The 16485-nt window shown below is 44.3% G+C and overlaps 2 protein-coding genes across 2 annotated transcripts; one reads left to right on the forward strand and one right to left on the reverse strand.

Annotated features, from left to right (window-relative positions):
* The first annotated feature begins 2781 nt into the window (after window positions 1–2781).
* Window positions 2782–8460, forward strand: ufm1 (ubiquitin-fold modifier 1). The gene is made up of 6 exons (XM_079738395.1): window positions 2782–2839; window positions 2942–2998; window positions 3343–3400; window positions 4147–4186; window positions 4875–4907; window positions 7737–8460. Coding segments are annotated over exons 1-6 (285 nt in total). The 5' UTR covers window positions 2782–2837; the 3' UTR covers window positions 7832–8460.
* A 943-nt stretch (window positions 8461–9403) lies between these two features.
* LOC307076680 (nicotinamide N-methyltransferase) lies at window positions 9404–12323 on the reverse strand. Its single transcript, XM_079737764.1, has 4 exons — window positions 12275–12323; window positions 11584–11787; window positions 10747–10954; window positions 9404–10034 (listed from the first exon to the last, which is right to left on the reverse strand). The coding sequence occupies exons 2-4, from the start codon at window positions 11756–11758 to the stop codon at window positions 9602–9604; spliced, it is 816 nt and encodes a 271-aa protein (XP_079593890.1). The 5' UTR covers window positions 11759–11787; window positions 12275–12323; the 3' UTR covers window positions 9404–9601.
* Window positions 12324–16485: the final 4162 nt, after the last annotated feature.

The following is a 16485-nucleotide window of genomic DNA, read 5'->3' on the forward strand; positions in this document are numbered from 1 at the left end:
AATCGAAATGCATAATTAATCAGCAATGTTTCAACATGAAAATACATTGTTTATTATTGGATCAAACTAAAAATAATATGCACTTCATCAATGTTGTTGTGGTCCTGGGCACTAGATCTATACCTTCTGAAAGTTGTTTTTATCTTATCTGCACTTACTGTAGACATGATTGCTTATTTAATAACTGTATAAATACAAATGCAACATGAAACTGTTCCATTCAGTACATTTTACTCAAAATTCAATCAGTTCTTCCAATGTTTTCTTACATCAATATGAAAGACTTAAGACCAAATTTTAAGGTAGAAGGCTGTCGATAAACCGAGTTGATGTTGACCTCAGCTTCGGCTGAAATCAATTCTAATCTGCAAGAGGTCAAACACAATCTCTTCTGCCCGTCTGCACTCATAGGTGTGGGTGTAGCCGAGGTGAGAACAGGCACTTAGTCCTCCGACTCCCACACTGAATCATCAGGGATCGCAGCAAAAAGGTCAGACACTTTGTGTGTGTGTAACATCTCAAACCATTCATCTTCTATTTGGAGCCTGAGACCTTTCTAGATCCATGCGCAAAATGGACAGGGAACGGGCTCAAACGGTCCCAATTGTGGATGCGAGCATAGGAGCCTATCTCGAGGGGCTAATTTAGCATGACTGACTTAGCTGTGGTATGTTAACACAGAGAATGAAATAAATACATATTTAGCTGGCAAACCTGTCATGGACCTCTTTAATGTATATTTACATTTGAATAATTGAGTACATAGTTTCATATTTAGCTTTCTTGTTTCTCTACTAAAACAATGAATTCACCATCTGTTTGCGCTCTTCAGCAGTTTCTTTTGGATAGATTTTTTCTCTTGACTTAAGGTCACTTGGGAACCTTTAGTTCTGTATTATGTTTAGTCTTGAGTTCTTTTCTTAGTGGTGTTCTGAAACAGAACTTCAGTCTTAAAGGGGAAAATGTGAAGTGACATTTAACAGCATACCCTCAAATACCTTTTACGCCCCGTCCCAGAATCACAATAACGCTGTGAGTCATGATTAAAAGCATTTTTTACCATCTGTATTTTCATAAGTTCGAAGTCAAAATGTTTATCCAAACAGCAAGGCACATTTCGTAAGAGAAAAAACAGCACACACACGTGTGCACACGCACACACACACACACACACACACACACACTTACACACACTTACACACCTACACACACACACACCTACACACACACACACACACACACACACACACACACACACACACACACACACACACACACACACACACACACACACAGACCTGGTTATGCGAAACGTCACAAACCACTCGGCTCCCTAAGATGTTTATTCAGGGTAAGAGTAAAGTCTCCGATATGCTTCATCCGAAATAGAAATTGGCCTGGGACGCGAGGGAAGGTTTGCAGCACATCGTCAGACAGTGCAGGCTCTTTGATATCCTGCTGTGTTGCACGGGCCGGCGGTCAGAAAACAACATGAATTAGCATAGTGTGTTCACCTTCACCAAATACACTGCTGGACAAAATTGGTCAATAAACACGCATGCTTTGTTATGTTTCTGCATTTGTCTCCCCTGACTCCTGCTTCCAGAATCAGGTCACCTCAAGTCAAACATTTGAATAAAGCCCTTAATCACAGTTACGGCCTAGAAGGGCTTCAAGTGGCCCTAGGCGGAACTGCTTAGAGAATACAGAACGTGATCATCACAATATAGCAGCATTGAACATGAAGAATGAAGTAGCCTGGAAGGCTGAGGATTTTCCTCATTCATTATCGCTGTTGTAAATGAGTTTCAGTTTCGATGTGTCATTAAAACAGAAACTGTGTCAATTCTTGGAGGGACGTGGAATGCTGGGAGGTTTTTCCTGGGTTCAGATTTGTGTTTGTTTTGTTGGTTCTTGGTATGTTTTAATTGCTATGGTATATTTGATCGTCATAATTCTATAGTTTGTTGTTGCTTTGTCGACATTTGGTACAATAAATGAACAAGTCTAAAGTTAGACCTAAACTGATACGGTGATAGGGCTGCAACATCAGTCAATTTCTGATGCTCTGCTACTACATACACTATTCTACTTAACCGTTAGGCATAGGCTACCTGATAAATAAATTAACATCAATTTGTAACGCACATGAACAGGTAAGATTGGGAAGGTAGCTCTTTTAAAATGACATGATAAAATAGCAGTCAACATCAACACTGAGTTTAATTCAGACAGGTTAAAGATACACAATTAAAGGCATTGATTAAATAAGGGGAATCCGGAATAAATTAACCAATAAATGTTAACGAAATGATTATTCCATTGCGTTAATGCAATGCTCGATTAATATATTTGAAACTTTTATCCTATATATATATATATATACACAAAGCTTAAAGTTAGCATAATAAATCCATCACAAATCTGTATGTGTGGTTATACGGCAAACGTAGTATTCCTTATAATACTTAGTATAACAAGTATTCCTCGGACTTACCGTATTTTATTTTTCGCTGAGTCTTCAATCATCAATATCTGCAGGGGCAAGTGTGACAAAAAAGACCGTCGCAAAGAAGTAAAGGAGCATGCAATGGTCCATTACGGTAAAGCCTGCGTTTAGAAATGTAAGACATCAGCCTAAAAACATTTATTTTCAATTTAAAAGCATTACTTTCTCTATGGAGAACATTTTAACAAGCGTGTATTTAAAAAAAGTTTGTTGAAAACGCAAATATAAATAAATACATCCCTCAAAATGAGTGATGACGTGTTACTCGGGTCCTTTGGACTTCCGGGTCTGTGTGTACTGTGGTGAGGAATCCATCTAGCCAGAAAAGATGTGAGTTTCAAACCGTTTCTGGAAGATTTGCTCTTTAATGCATGTTCCATTTCTGGGCTTACACTCTCGCTCTTAATAACGCAATATACTTATCTTCTTCAGGTCTAAAGTAACGTTTAAAATCACACTGACGTCGGATCCTCGACTACCATACAAAGTGTAAGTCTAGTGACAGCTCATCATACACACCGGTTTTTGTCATGCTGTGGTCATTCATGGATTTATTTAATGGTTTTTGGAATACAGCTCATCGCCATACATTATCTTAGACGTGCAGCCTAAACGTGCACTGTCAAGCTAAAAGCTGGTCCAATTGATCAATATTCCCCGTGTTGTTTTTATATACATCCGTGGTATGTCGTCCTTTTTGTAAACTCTGTTATAAAGCAGGCTGCTCAATGTAACAGCTGCCAGTTAGTAGAGAGCCCGTGTTCTGTGTGTTCCATGGTTGATTCATGGTGTGTGTGTGTGTGTGTGTGTGTGTGTGTGTGTGTGTGTTACAGACTCAGCGTCCCAGAGAGCACCCCATTCACCGCAGTGTTAAAGTTTGCCGCTGAGGAGGTAAGATTTCACCAACAGTAAGCCTTGATATTGTGACGGTTGTGTTGTTTGTTTAGAGGCTGGTACAAACATGTGTGTGACGCATTCAACTGTAATCTAGAATATAAGCGTCCATACAGGTCCTACATACAATAGGCTTATTTGATGCAGTGATTTAAGTAAAAATAAAACAATTCTCCCAATATATCAGCGACCCTTTTAACATATATTAATCTGAATGGAATAAGAAGCGTATAGTCATGATTATTCAAACAGATGGGTTATCATTAATCTAACCAAGGCCACCCATTCCCCATATACATACATAAAGTACTATTTTTAAGTGCCAGAAGGTACAACGTACAATAAGTGCATAAGAGGGGTGTTTTTAGGAGAGGAAGGGAAGAGGAGGGGTGGTGGGGAGTAAGGAGGGAGGCTATGCAGATTCCAGGTGAACTAGTGAACTATTGTGACTATTTGTGAAATCAGTTAACACCTATTTTTACTGTACTATAAAGACAGACTGCTCGCTGCTCACAGAATACTTGCTTGGAATACACGGTGTGTGTATGTGTGTGTGTGTGTGTTTGTGATTACCCGTTTGTTCTAAGGAAAAAATCGATACATAATTACCACCACTGGAGGGCTATGTGTGTTTTCTAGTTTTGTGGGGACAGTTTTAAGAGTGGGTAACAGCCTCCCACATCGTCCTGCGAATTGGAGCCAGCGGGTAATAGGTAATCGGTTTGTGTGTCTCTGTCCCACAGTTCAAAGTGCCCGCAGCCACCAGTGCCATCATCACAAACGGTAAACTGCCTCGGAAACCCTGCTGCTGTGTTATGGTCTGGTGTGACATCGCCTCCGGATGGTTTCTCATTGGAAAATGGGCTTGGATTCAATCGTTGGATCTCTATTAATGACATTGTAATTGGCCTTATAATAGGATGCTTGTAATTGGAATTAAAGTATACTTTATCTTATCTTAATTAGGGATAAAAACAATCATTCTTTGCATAATTGGTATTCTTAGTTACAGACGAAATGTGTGGTATCCATTAGGGCTGCTCGATTATGGAAGAAATCATAATCAGGATTATTTTGGTCAATATTGAAATCACGATTATTTAAACAATTTGAAAACGTGATGTATTTATTCAGCATGTCTCTCCCAAAAAACAGTTTGTAACTGAGGACTTTGAAATTTCGCCTTAAAAAAGACGCAAAATGGTAAAATTAAAAAAATTCAAATCTAAAATAATATACAGATATGTATCCAGCTGTCCAAAAAATGTTACAACTCGATTATATTAGCTTTGTGATTGTTTGACGCTGTAATCGCGATCAAAATTAGATGAATCGAACAGCCCTAGTATCCATATACTATTGTTAAGGTTGGTAACCTTTACCAGTACTTCCTGTTTGAGACGGGATTCTGTTAAAAATGGAGACTAAACCCCTGTTGATCCCACCCCTCTGTCTCTCGGCTCCCATGCAGATGGGATCGGAATCAACCCGGCACAGACGGCAGGTGAGTCTTCACGCTCTCTCTCCGTCTTCTTCCTGATCTCTCAGCGTGACTACAAAGGAACTATTAGATCGAAGCCGCTGGTGCCGTTTTGGGCTTTATGTCTTTGTATGGTTCTCCACATGGCTGAAGAGAATATGTGTGCAGGGTGACGTGTACCAACGCTTACTCAGCCCTATGTCTCTCGGGCCACACTGGCCTGGCGGAGGCTGGCAGGGATGTACATCTGTCGGGGGTTCGTCTGAGTATTAGGCTGATCTCGTGGTTCAGATCTAATCAGTCTGATTCATTATCACCTGGATGGCTCCCAGCCCGGCTTGTAAATCGCTCTGGAATAACAGCGGCTCCCGAATGCAAGTGTCATTATTCACAGCAGAAGGGTGCTTGTTTCGCTGGCGTTGTTCACTGTTTATTGTTGACACATCTTCAGATGCGAGCCACAGTGGAATTAAAAGGGGATTAGTGAAACACCAGAGGGCGGGCCCCCTGCAGTCAGTGCTGTTCTCACACTATAATGAGATTATACTTCTTATAGAGATGTATCAATCTGGTCCTTCACTTTATGGCCTTTTGCTTCGACATAGATCGGGTAGAGGACGCAGCATGGAGGCTGAGCGAAAGGCATGGACCTGTAACCAATGCCATCGTTAACTGAAAGGGGCAACGAGCTGAAGTTCGTAGGCAGTGACGCATGGTGGATGTTAGATGGCTGCTGACGGTTTCTGTGTAAGACGTAGATAAAGGCCGGCTGAGATGGGTGGTTTAATGGCGGCCCGAGTCAGGCTTTCACATTTGTTCCTCTCGCTCTGCCGTTCATGCTGTGTCCGTCTAAGAATAGCCCCTATCTTGAGACGACTCTCTCTAAACGCTTCTCGCCTCCCGCCGAAGCTTTTCCTATCGCAAGGAAGAAAGGCACTTGTTCTTTTTCTTCAAACCCTTTGTCTCAAAAGAGGCGAGATGAGAGCCGAGCCTACCTGCGCGCTGCTGACCTGTCAAACAGAATGAATGATTTGTGCGGACAGAACGGCTCACAAAACCTTCCACGAGAAAGGAACCCTCTTACAGTCGACCCGTCTGATCTGGTGTATGGATCGTCTGGGCCGTTGTGTTATACGTTGTACATTGAGATGTTAAGCTGCAGAACAAACGGTATGCAAATCGCCAGCTTAGAAGCCGACGCGGTTGCCCCTGGCTGCGCTTTGATGCGCTGCACCTCTGAGCCTGACACCGCATCAACTCTATTTGTGGTCCATTATATTTCCATAGCCCTACGTCTCGGTTACGCTCAGCTCTACTGTGGTTTTGCAAATGTAAACGGTTCAAGGATTTATAGAAGGTTAGCGAATGCGGGATTCATTTTGATCACATGAATAGAGAAGGACACCGAATTACTGGCAGTGTAATAAACGGAGTAACCCTGATTGGATGAACGGCCAATGAGTCCACGGTTGCTCGCTGCACCCACTGGCTCCGCCGTGAGAAAGTGGGTGGGGGGGGGGGGTGACATCACCGTGTGTAGGGAGCCTCGCTTGCTTCAATTATGGTCATTTCTGTCAAAAGGGACGTCCACTGATGAGGGACAGACTCTTCTGTTGCTAGGTCAGTCCTAGCAACAGAACAGAGCAGAACCCAGCCTCTTGACGGATTTCACTCGCAGGCTGCTGGCACGACCGCATCCGTCACCCAGCAGGTGTACATAATCCCGCCGCAGTACTGCTGGATGATTAGGTGCCGCATACTCCCTCCCTCCGCCCAGAGCAACTTGGTTACCTGCCTGGCTTATGTAACCACCCACAGCTTCGATAGGTATCCATGTGTGCATTGAATGTTTCTTTAGAAGCTTTAGTAATAAGGTTTATATTAAGCTCTGCAGTGATTCCTATGGGGAAGCCACGCTTCTAAGTAGTTGTAAGCAGGGTTGTTTTTGTAGTTTTTTTTTTCCTTCCCATGACGTTGAAGCCTCTTCAGATTCTCGCGTGCTGCTCGTTAGTGACAACGCCATGGTAACGAGGAGGCCGTATTTCGATCAGAGCGGGGACAAGTGGCCCCCGGAGTGCAGTTTAATCACATTCATCCTCTCGGCCCGTGTTGAAGATAATCTAGGTGTCTGCCGGGGGCCGTGTGTCCCCGGAGGTCGTTCGTCGGGAGACGGATACTGATGCTCGGCTCAGGAACGGGACTCGTAGAGCTGCTGGGGAAAAGAAGCCAAGTCCGCCGTTTTCTGTTGATTTAGTTGTGTTATGGGACATATTAATCACGTGATTGATGAATCAAAAGCCCACTATGATCGTAGTACGTGGTTTTGGATGTAAGCCCTGTGGTTTTAATATCGTATTTTAACCATGTGGACCAAGGGAGAGTAAATGCTGATTTAATTAACAATTTTCTACTCGTCATTCAAAGCTTTTGTTTTTCTCAATGTTTTTTTGTACGACACATGCATTTAGCCTTGTCAGCGGAGGCTTTTTAAAAAAGAAAATACAAAGCAGACTTGCGTTCTTACGACTTGTGTTCAAAGTGAGCGGGAGAGCGAGCATCAAAGCGCACACTCCAAACATTCCCTGGGCTGCCGACCTAGTTCGTAATTAACGACGAGACGGAAGTTCAGTGACTTGCTATAGGAACCTGCGCACCTTAATAATTAATAATAGAAGCCCCAATCTCATTGCAGACATGGCGTTATAGCGAGAGTTTCACATCTTTCTTCTCATTTCCGAGAATGATGTTTTTTTTTTGTTCATTTATTGATGTTTGACTTCCCTGTCCGCTAGACTACCGCTGTGACACCCACGTCTCGGGGATCGATAGCGTCTAACCTCTGTGCGTCTGCAGGCAACGTGTTCCTGAAGCACGGCTCAGAGCTGAGGATCATTCCCCGGGACCGCGTGGGAGGGGACGGACGGACAGGCAGCCCGACGCCACAATGACTCACCCGCATGGACCCCCGTAACCACCACCACCACCACCTCCACCACCACCGCGACGACTCATCAAACCCAGGAAACACCCCAGACATCGCTTCTCGGTTATTTTTTCTTTTGGTTTAATTGTACTTTCTTTTTCTTTCTCCCCTATATTTATTTTTATCTGCAGTGAGTCACCTGTATGGAAGTCAAATGCCGCGCATATATAGATATGAACGGACAGCATGCCAGTGGAAGTGTGTATGTCTGAACAGTGCTTTGGCAGGGTTTCAGTCAAGCATTTTGTTTTGGGCCGCTCTTAACTGCACGGGAAAGGTGGGGCTGCAACAATGCGAAAACTCTTGCAAAAAGTAACGACCATGGGGTTGGCATTGCTAAATGTTATACCTTTTTTTTGGACAATAAAACATACTACTACGTGTGTCTAACCAACATCGTCTTTGCATGTTTACTTTCCTTAATTGATCTGTCATACAATCGGGACCATAACATTGATAAAAAGTGTATATTGAAAGCTTTAGTTTAAGGTATGTTTACATAGCCCTCTAACTAGAACTAACAACGTTATTCATTCCCACAAGAAGATACACTTCTTAATCAGTCAAACCCGGTATAACCCATCATGAACAAGTTTTAAAAGACAGAGGTTTGAAACCTTGCTAAGTATATCATGGGAAATGGAAGAAATTACTATTATTAAAATGTTTTAAAATATGTATTGTGTGTTTTCAGAGCCCTTGGGCAATTAATGATCGATTAAGCTTTGTAAGGATGTGCAACTACTTACTATAGTTGGAATAAGTCTTGCTTCTGACGAGCAACAGATCTTTGCTGACCTCTGTTGGGTTGGCGCTGTAATTTCACCCTTACTGTTGGAACAAATTGTTGAAAGCTCATGAAACACAGATTCACAGGACGAGCAGGTTCATGCAGCATTTGAGATACTAGAGTCCATCTAGCCGGTGGTAACTGTCACTGTAGAAGCCTGGTAGGACCTATTCAAAGGTCAAACATGTGGGGCCAGTGTCATGGACCTATCAGGTGACCGTAGGGTGTCATATGATCCAGTCCACATCCACAATCTGTGCCACCATTTATAACATATATTACTAAGAAGCTTTTTTCTTTGTGTCTATTGAAGAGCAACATTTGATTCGTTGCGAACTGTTTTCTGAACACGATAGTTCACATTGAACACAGTTCTGCTTGTCATTATATGTTTGACTTGTGCAACGGCTACCATTAGTAAGTGTTCAGACTCAACACTTTCTTCTCAAATTGATCGCTTTCTTCAGACTAGGTTATAAAGTATCCTTTCACAACACTATACACATGTAAATCTGGCACAAAAAAGAAAAAGTGAGAAAGCCAATTTAGTGACCAATGTAGACTCTCTCCATAGCTCTCTCCTCAGTAGCTCAACAATCCTAGCTGACCTTGACCATGGTCGACTAGGAGAGAGATGGATGGATTGCTCCGTGAACAACCAGACAAACAACCTTGTTCATGCTAGCCTGTTTTATTTCAGGGTTATGACACTGGAAACGTGACATGCCCCCAAGGTCAATAGGTCATTATCAGTCAAGTCTATAAAGTGTAGGTTTGAAGATTCCTGACAATCTAAATTGTCAGGAAGTGGCCTAGAATAAAGAAATCAATGTAAACCAATAACATTGAAATATCCCAATAATAATAAAAAGAAAGCTGTTTGAATATAGACTTCCAAAGTGATACATATTGGTCTATATGGGTACAGCTAGAGAAGGACAGGGGTCACGGGTCCATGTTCTTGCGGGCCACCAAGAAGAACGAGGCCTCGTAGTCGCATTTGTGGTTCTGCTCCCGGTTCTCGGCCGTCTGCGTGGCGAAGTCCAGCAGAACCAGCCCCAGCTGGGTCAGGCTCTCCTCGACGAAGTCCCGGCTCACGCACACGATGGGGAACCTCTGCTCCCCCACGGTGTAGTAGTTCTCCCCCAGGTCCCCGATAAGCACCAGGATGCCCCCGGGCCGTAGGTGGCCCACCACAGCCCCCAGGGACCGCCGGTACGAGTCCCGGTCCTGGCAGGCCGCCTCCAGGCACAGGGAGGACAGGACGCAGTCGGCGGGCTCCAGGACCACGGGGTGGAAGGGGTTGTCCAGGGTCACGTCGCACGTCAGGACCCGGCCGACCCTCTGCCGGAGGGTGGCGCTGATCTCCTCGGGCGTCCTCCGTTTTGAGAGGAGAGAGAGCGGGAAGAACAGGGGAACAGGATGGAACGTTACGCCGGCGTCACAGTTTAACGAGGTGAGACTTAGGGGAGGATAGAGACGGCATTCACGCCACTACCAGACATTCGGATGGAGCCCCCACAACCTGCTTTAAAGTGGACCTTCTCCGCCTTCCAACTAACAGACACCCTACCCCCACCTACGACAACAGCGGTCATCTGACCACATTTGTGGATAGTGGAGACAGAGATTCAGGTTTTTTTTACTGTGTGTGCCGATTGTTTGACATGTAAACACACCATGGAGCTAGCATGGTTTCTAGAAGCTGTCGTACCACAATAATGTATCTAACAACTTGACCAGTGGAAGCTAAGAAATTGTTGACATGGCTAAGCAAGGAAGCTGTTCTCTCTCTCTCTCTCTCTCTCTCTCTCTCTCTGTGTCTGTATCTGTCTGTGTGTATGTGTGTCTTTGTGTGTGTGTGTGTGTTTTATTCTCGTGAGAGAGAGTGTATGTTAATCGGTGAGTGAGTGTGTTCTTAGGGAGTGTGTTGTTAGTGAGTGTGTTCTTAGTGAGTGAGTGAGTGTTCAGAAGGCCTCCCGACCAAAAAACTGCATCCGACACAGACATCTGGCTCTTCTATCGGGCTGCCTTTTACTTCTTCCCCTTGGGGGGTGGTGGTCAGCATGACCCCGTCCTCCACACAATACCTGGTCCCCTCCAGCTCGCAGACAAACTGCATGTGGGCCCTCCAGTCGAAGTGGCCTTCCTCGGAGCCCAGCCACTTCTCCAGCTCCCTGCGGTTGACCTCCGTGTAGTCCGACAGCACAATCTCCTGGTAGTGGGCGCAGGCACTGAGCACCGTGTGCAGGGTGGGGCCCGTCCCCACTTCAATCAGCCTCTGGCCCTTGTACTGGCCTGCACGGTCAGGAGGAGCAGCAGGTACAACCGGGACATGAGGAACCGACAGAGCTGCTGCTCGCAAAGCAATACACAATACACTGAATTGAGTATTGTTGCGTCTTGTGTATTGACTGAAATGCTGACACTCAATCGCAGTGTGGTTGTGTTATCCGCGTGGTTAATTTAATCCATATTGTTTTATTTGTACGATTATTATTTTTTTTTTGCTTTTGTATGCTTTTTTGTAGAGATATATAGACAGGGCTGTATCGGAGATAGAGGGGAGGACATGCAGCAAAAGTCAACGGGCAGGAATTGAGCCCGGGTCGCTGCGATCAGGACTAATTGGTACGCGCTCTACCCAGTGAACCACTGGAGCGCCCCTTAACCAATTATTTTAAAAGAAACGGCCGGGAGAAAGAGCAAAGCTCAGTGGACAAGATCATTTCTGTGACACAACTGGCGGTTCCTCTTTGGCAGCGATTTGATGAGATTGATAGTTTGTCGCCAACCCTGTAGTAGAGCGACATCACTAATTACCACAAAATAGAGGCAACCATCCGCCCCGATATAATGGTTCTCTTTCTCTTTATCAAAGTGAGTGACCAGAAGAACATCGTGTCAGACGTCTCAGTCCTCAGTACCTGAGGAGAAGGTGCGGCTCAGGTGGGACAGGACAAACTTCACAAAACGCCAGTTGTCGCTTTGCTCCGGGGACTGAGCTGGCTGATAGCAGTAGCCCAAGTACGTTCCGGCGTCGAATTTGGTCTGGTAGATCTCTTTTGAGAAGACCGTCGGTGGCCTGGAGTCATGGTCCATGCCTTCTGAACTGCCGTTGAGGACGTTGACTACATGGAAGAGAGGACACAATGTTGAAACTGTTGTGGCTCGCTGCTCATCCTGTCTGTTTGTCTGTCTTCTTCTACTGTCTGTCTGTCTGTCTGCTCCTGCTGTCTATCTGTCTGTCAACTGCCTCTCTGTCTGTCTAGTCGTCTCTCTCTCGTGTCCGCACCAAACTCAAAACTCAAGCACCCAAATTTAGATTGTGACTGACGGGGTAAACGTTGATAAAAATAGATGGACAGAAATATATAGTAGATATAAATAAAGTCATAATGAAATATAAATGGCCTGTCTCCGTTAATCTTGAAACAATATGACAGCTGTTGACGACAACCACCAGTCAGTCTACAAAACGTCAGGGCTGAGCTAAACCAAACCGAAGTGCAAGATGAATTGCAAAACAACCGTAACCTATAAACCTATAGATCAACAATAGATCAACTCATTCCTTGCAAATCCCTTGAGTAACTGTAAGGTCAAAGAGTAACTGACCTGACCGCCGTTTGTGAAGGACCGTAGCTCCTAATGTGACGCGCTTTATTTTGGAGCGCCGGGTCTGGCCACGCCCACACAGCGCCTCGGCCTGGACGCGCGCACCGTCTCACCTTTCACATCTTGTTCGGCAAACTTGTTCAGCGATCAAACCCGTTGGAAAATCACGGAGTGAGAATAGGTGAGGAGGAATAAAATAATCTTAACATTTTCGGTTCGAGATAACAAAAAAATAATATCTTAAGTAATAGATATCTAATATAATTAATATCTACTTACCCACAGGTAACTTATATCTGTGGTTACTTTGGTAGAGTAAAAGATGATATCAAAATAAAGGTTTCATTCAAATAAAAGAGCTGAGCATTTGTTGAGACAGAAACGAAAAACAAAAAAGGATAGAAATGAAGACCATTTGTAGAATATAATTTGTAAGTCAAGTAATACTACAGTGGGTGTGGCTCTGCTGGACTTCACCTCGCAGCTGGAAAAGAACCGAGAGCAGAACACGAAAGGCGATTGCTAGGCCTCGTTCTTCTTGGAGGCTCGCAAGAACATGCATGACCTGGAGGGGGAGCAGGAAGGCTTGTCTTGGTCCGGGTTCTCCGGACTTCTGTGGCGCTTGAGAGTAGGGCTCTTCGTACAGGCCAGGGGCTACTCAATTTGACATTTGACTACAAATTGTTTCAAAACACATGCGATTGCAACTCAACGTAGAAGAGACGTCCTTCACAAGCCTACCCGATTATAACCGAGCACTCATTCAAAACCAAACCTCTGGCACTGCGTTTTAACAATCCCTGCAGAATGTATAGTCGTCACGCCTGTTTATCATTTTATTATACAATTAAATGACCTTCACATAATTTGCTGTTCCCCGGTCTTGTACTGAGTAGGTGGTTCAGTTGGCTTCTACGTCAAACAAAGCATTTGCATAATGTTTTAATTACACACATTCTTGTTTTATTAATAGCGCACCTATCCGCTATAATCCTCCAATCATACTCTGGAGCGTGTCCTGAGATTAGGGAAAGAGCAGCTGGTGACCTTCTCGTATTGAGGAACTAGATCTCTAGAAAAGGTTAATCCTGATTGGGTTTAATTTTTCTAATCAGAAAATGAATTTCAGCGTCTCCTCGTCGTCCCCTTTTTATTTTGACTAGGTTTAATGTGTGGCTCTTCAGATGGCTCAGGGGCTGATTCGAGATCCTCGGGTCCTACTGCAGGGTGGCCGTTTGAGGGTCGATTGCTCAAAGTCTATCAATGTTTTATCGACCTATCCGTCTATCTCTCTCTCAGTCCATACCTTCTTTTCTTCCCCCTCTCTATCCATCCGTCATACAACTTTAATAAATATTTCTGTACTAACATCGTATCAAACCATCATACTGGATGCACATGTTATATGGTACATGCTTGTGATTGGCCAGACCCGGGCAAGTTCGGTTGCGAATCTGTCTGAGCGGGGCAGACGCTTGTAGAGCAAAGAAAAACATGAGCTCGCAGATTGGTCTGGTACCTAGGCTACCAGTAGCCCGCAACAGAAAATGTACCATGTCCCATGTCTCCAAGATTGAACAAAAGCATTCCTCAGAATGGAAATCAGCTATCCTGAAATGAAAAATCCTGACAGTGCATCGACTCAGAGTTCTGGTTCAAGTTTCCAGATATCCTAACCTTCTTTATTTTAAACCAGGCCTCCATTCTTCTGTGACAACCTGATATCCCGTTTGGGGTTCATAAAGTAGGGCCTACCTTCCTCTAAGCGTTTTGACATAAAGCCTAGAGGCAGTGGCGCAAAAAGTGGGTACGCACTACTCTGTAAAAACGAAAACTTAAAATTGTTGGTCTCATTATGATTTCTGTGTAAAATTAATATAAAACATTAAGTATCCATGTCAACTGTGCAATGCAATTTAATCCAACCAACAATGTTGAGTTTTGGGTCAAGAGTTGGGCTCACTGTATTATCTTTGTTAGCAAGACACACGGGTTTAAGTCAGACTCTGTCTGAGGCTGCGCCAACTACGGTGGACATGCGCATTTCGACACTTTGGATAAAACGGGGTTTCCTAACAGAATTTTCAGGGGTTTCACCTACAATCCTGCACGTCGTGGGCACCCTACATGTTGGATTAGCTTTCTCTGATGGTGAGTATTTCCTCAAATAAACTGTTTAAGTTACTCTGTATTGTTGTAAATGTAATTCGCCATTGTTTTGGCTACGCGTGTAGTCACAAGTTTATTTTGAGGCTTTGGAGATTGTTGTTAACGTTATATTAGCTAGGAAGCTAGCTAGCCAGCGTTAGCCATCGGTCAAGGTTGCTAGGTCCGCAGTTTTACCGCCGAATTGGGCTATCTAATGTTATCTATCTATCAGTGTCACTACAAAGCAATATTTTATTTATGATAATATACTGTATCATATTTCATGAGGCCATTTTAGGACCTACGGTAAAAAAAATCCTTTTTAATGCTGGCACTTAACATTTATGGTGTTACTTTATACATATTACTATACACTTGCCAATGATGGCAATGGTGTCGGACTGAGAAAGCAGTGTGGCTGTTAAGTTAACGTTATGTGGTTTGGCAGTGGCATATTATGAGGTACGCTTTTGGGAAAAAAATTGGGGCTAATGTTACTTTTGTGGCAGTTCGGCGGATTTTGTCACACAGACCTGGCAACCCTGCCCTGGGGGCTCATTGACAGAAAGGTTCTCAGCAACGTGCAATGTGCCTTTATATGCATTTAGAATCGCACCCACGTGTCCACTTTGTTGCAGACTAGGCAGTCCCTCCAGAAAAACGCGATTATGCAATCGCATAATTCAACGCGTATTCAGCCAAAGTCCGCATATTCATGCGGGGGTCGCATTTTGTCAAATATGCCGCACTTTCACCGCATAAATTGCCGATTTCCGCGCAAAATATGCGGGGCTTGCATGATTTCGTAATCCCCGCATTTTCGTTGCAAAAAAGTCACATATATCTTAGCAGAAAGCTGAAAAAAGGTTGCGTTTACTTCACACAACAGCAGCCATTTCCCCCTGTTGCCATGGGAACGTTATGAAGTGACGTAATTACGCGACGCGAACGTCATCGAAAAGCTGCATTTTCCGCAAATTCATATCATCGCATAAAATTGCATAAATATGCCGCATATTTCATCGCATTTTTTAAGAAAACATGCCGCATAATCAAGGATTTTTGGCCGCAACAATCACAAAAAAACGCCGCGTTTTTCTGGAGGGACTGACTAGATTAAATGTCCGTTGTCTAGCGCCTGTTAACGGTAAGGGATTGGCGATGTGGCGCGAGCTTAGTGTAGTGCCGGGCTGGGTGACGTTAGGGATCAGCCTCATGCCGGCTGGTCGGCCAGTGTTTCCCACACATTGACGAGACTATGGCGCACCGCCATAGTTTAATTTCGGCTGCCATAGTTTTTTATAAAAGACAAACTCAACATATCTGCAGTGTTTCCCATACATAGACGAATGTGTGGCGCAGCGCCACAGAATCAACACCGAGCGCCACAAATCGATTCTGCTTTTTTTTTAAGCGATTTTGAAATATAAACATCGTTCCCTTCATTCATCTCTGCATAGCACACTTTCTCCCCGACATTCTCGTTCAGACACGCACACAGAGACAAGCGCGCATGCATGCCAATGGTGCGCAAGTACTTATTGGGTAAACCCGCGTGTCATACATGCACACGCACTTGACAGCGGGTTCGCCCGCTGCTCCTCTCCACGCGCCTACAAAGGCAAACCCGAAGCAGCGCGATGTTAGGGATAATCTATAGAACGCGAATAGAATGTGAAGGGCCCATGCAGGTGAACGGAGCGTTCCTTGGCATCGAGAAGACCCGTGTAATAATTGCGATCAATGTGAAATGCGGTTATAGTTTATAAATATGACGGTGTTAGACCCCCCCAGGCCGTTCTACCACGTTCTGGACCCCCCTCGCCACACATTGCTACCTGGTCTGTGGGAAACACTGTCGGTGATGTTTTTTCTATCAATAGGTCGCGGTAAATGTGGTTATGAGCCATACAACTAAGGTATATTTTTGAATGAACGCTGGCTAGTAAGGTTGTAACGTTCGTTGACTATCCTGTAGCAAACTAGTGTTGCTAAGCGACGCATATCACCGTGACGTCGCGCTAACAACAACAGTCAGATAACTCGCCGGTGGAGATATTAGA

The sequence above is a fragment of the Pollachius pollachius genome (genome assembly GCF_949987615.1).
Source record: "Pollachius pollachius genome assembly, chromosome: 6".
In the NCBI taxonomy this organism is placed as follows: Eukaryota; Metazoa; Chordata; class Actinopteri; order Gadiformes; family Gadidae; genus Pollachius; species Pollachius pollachius.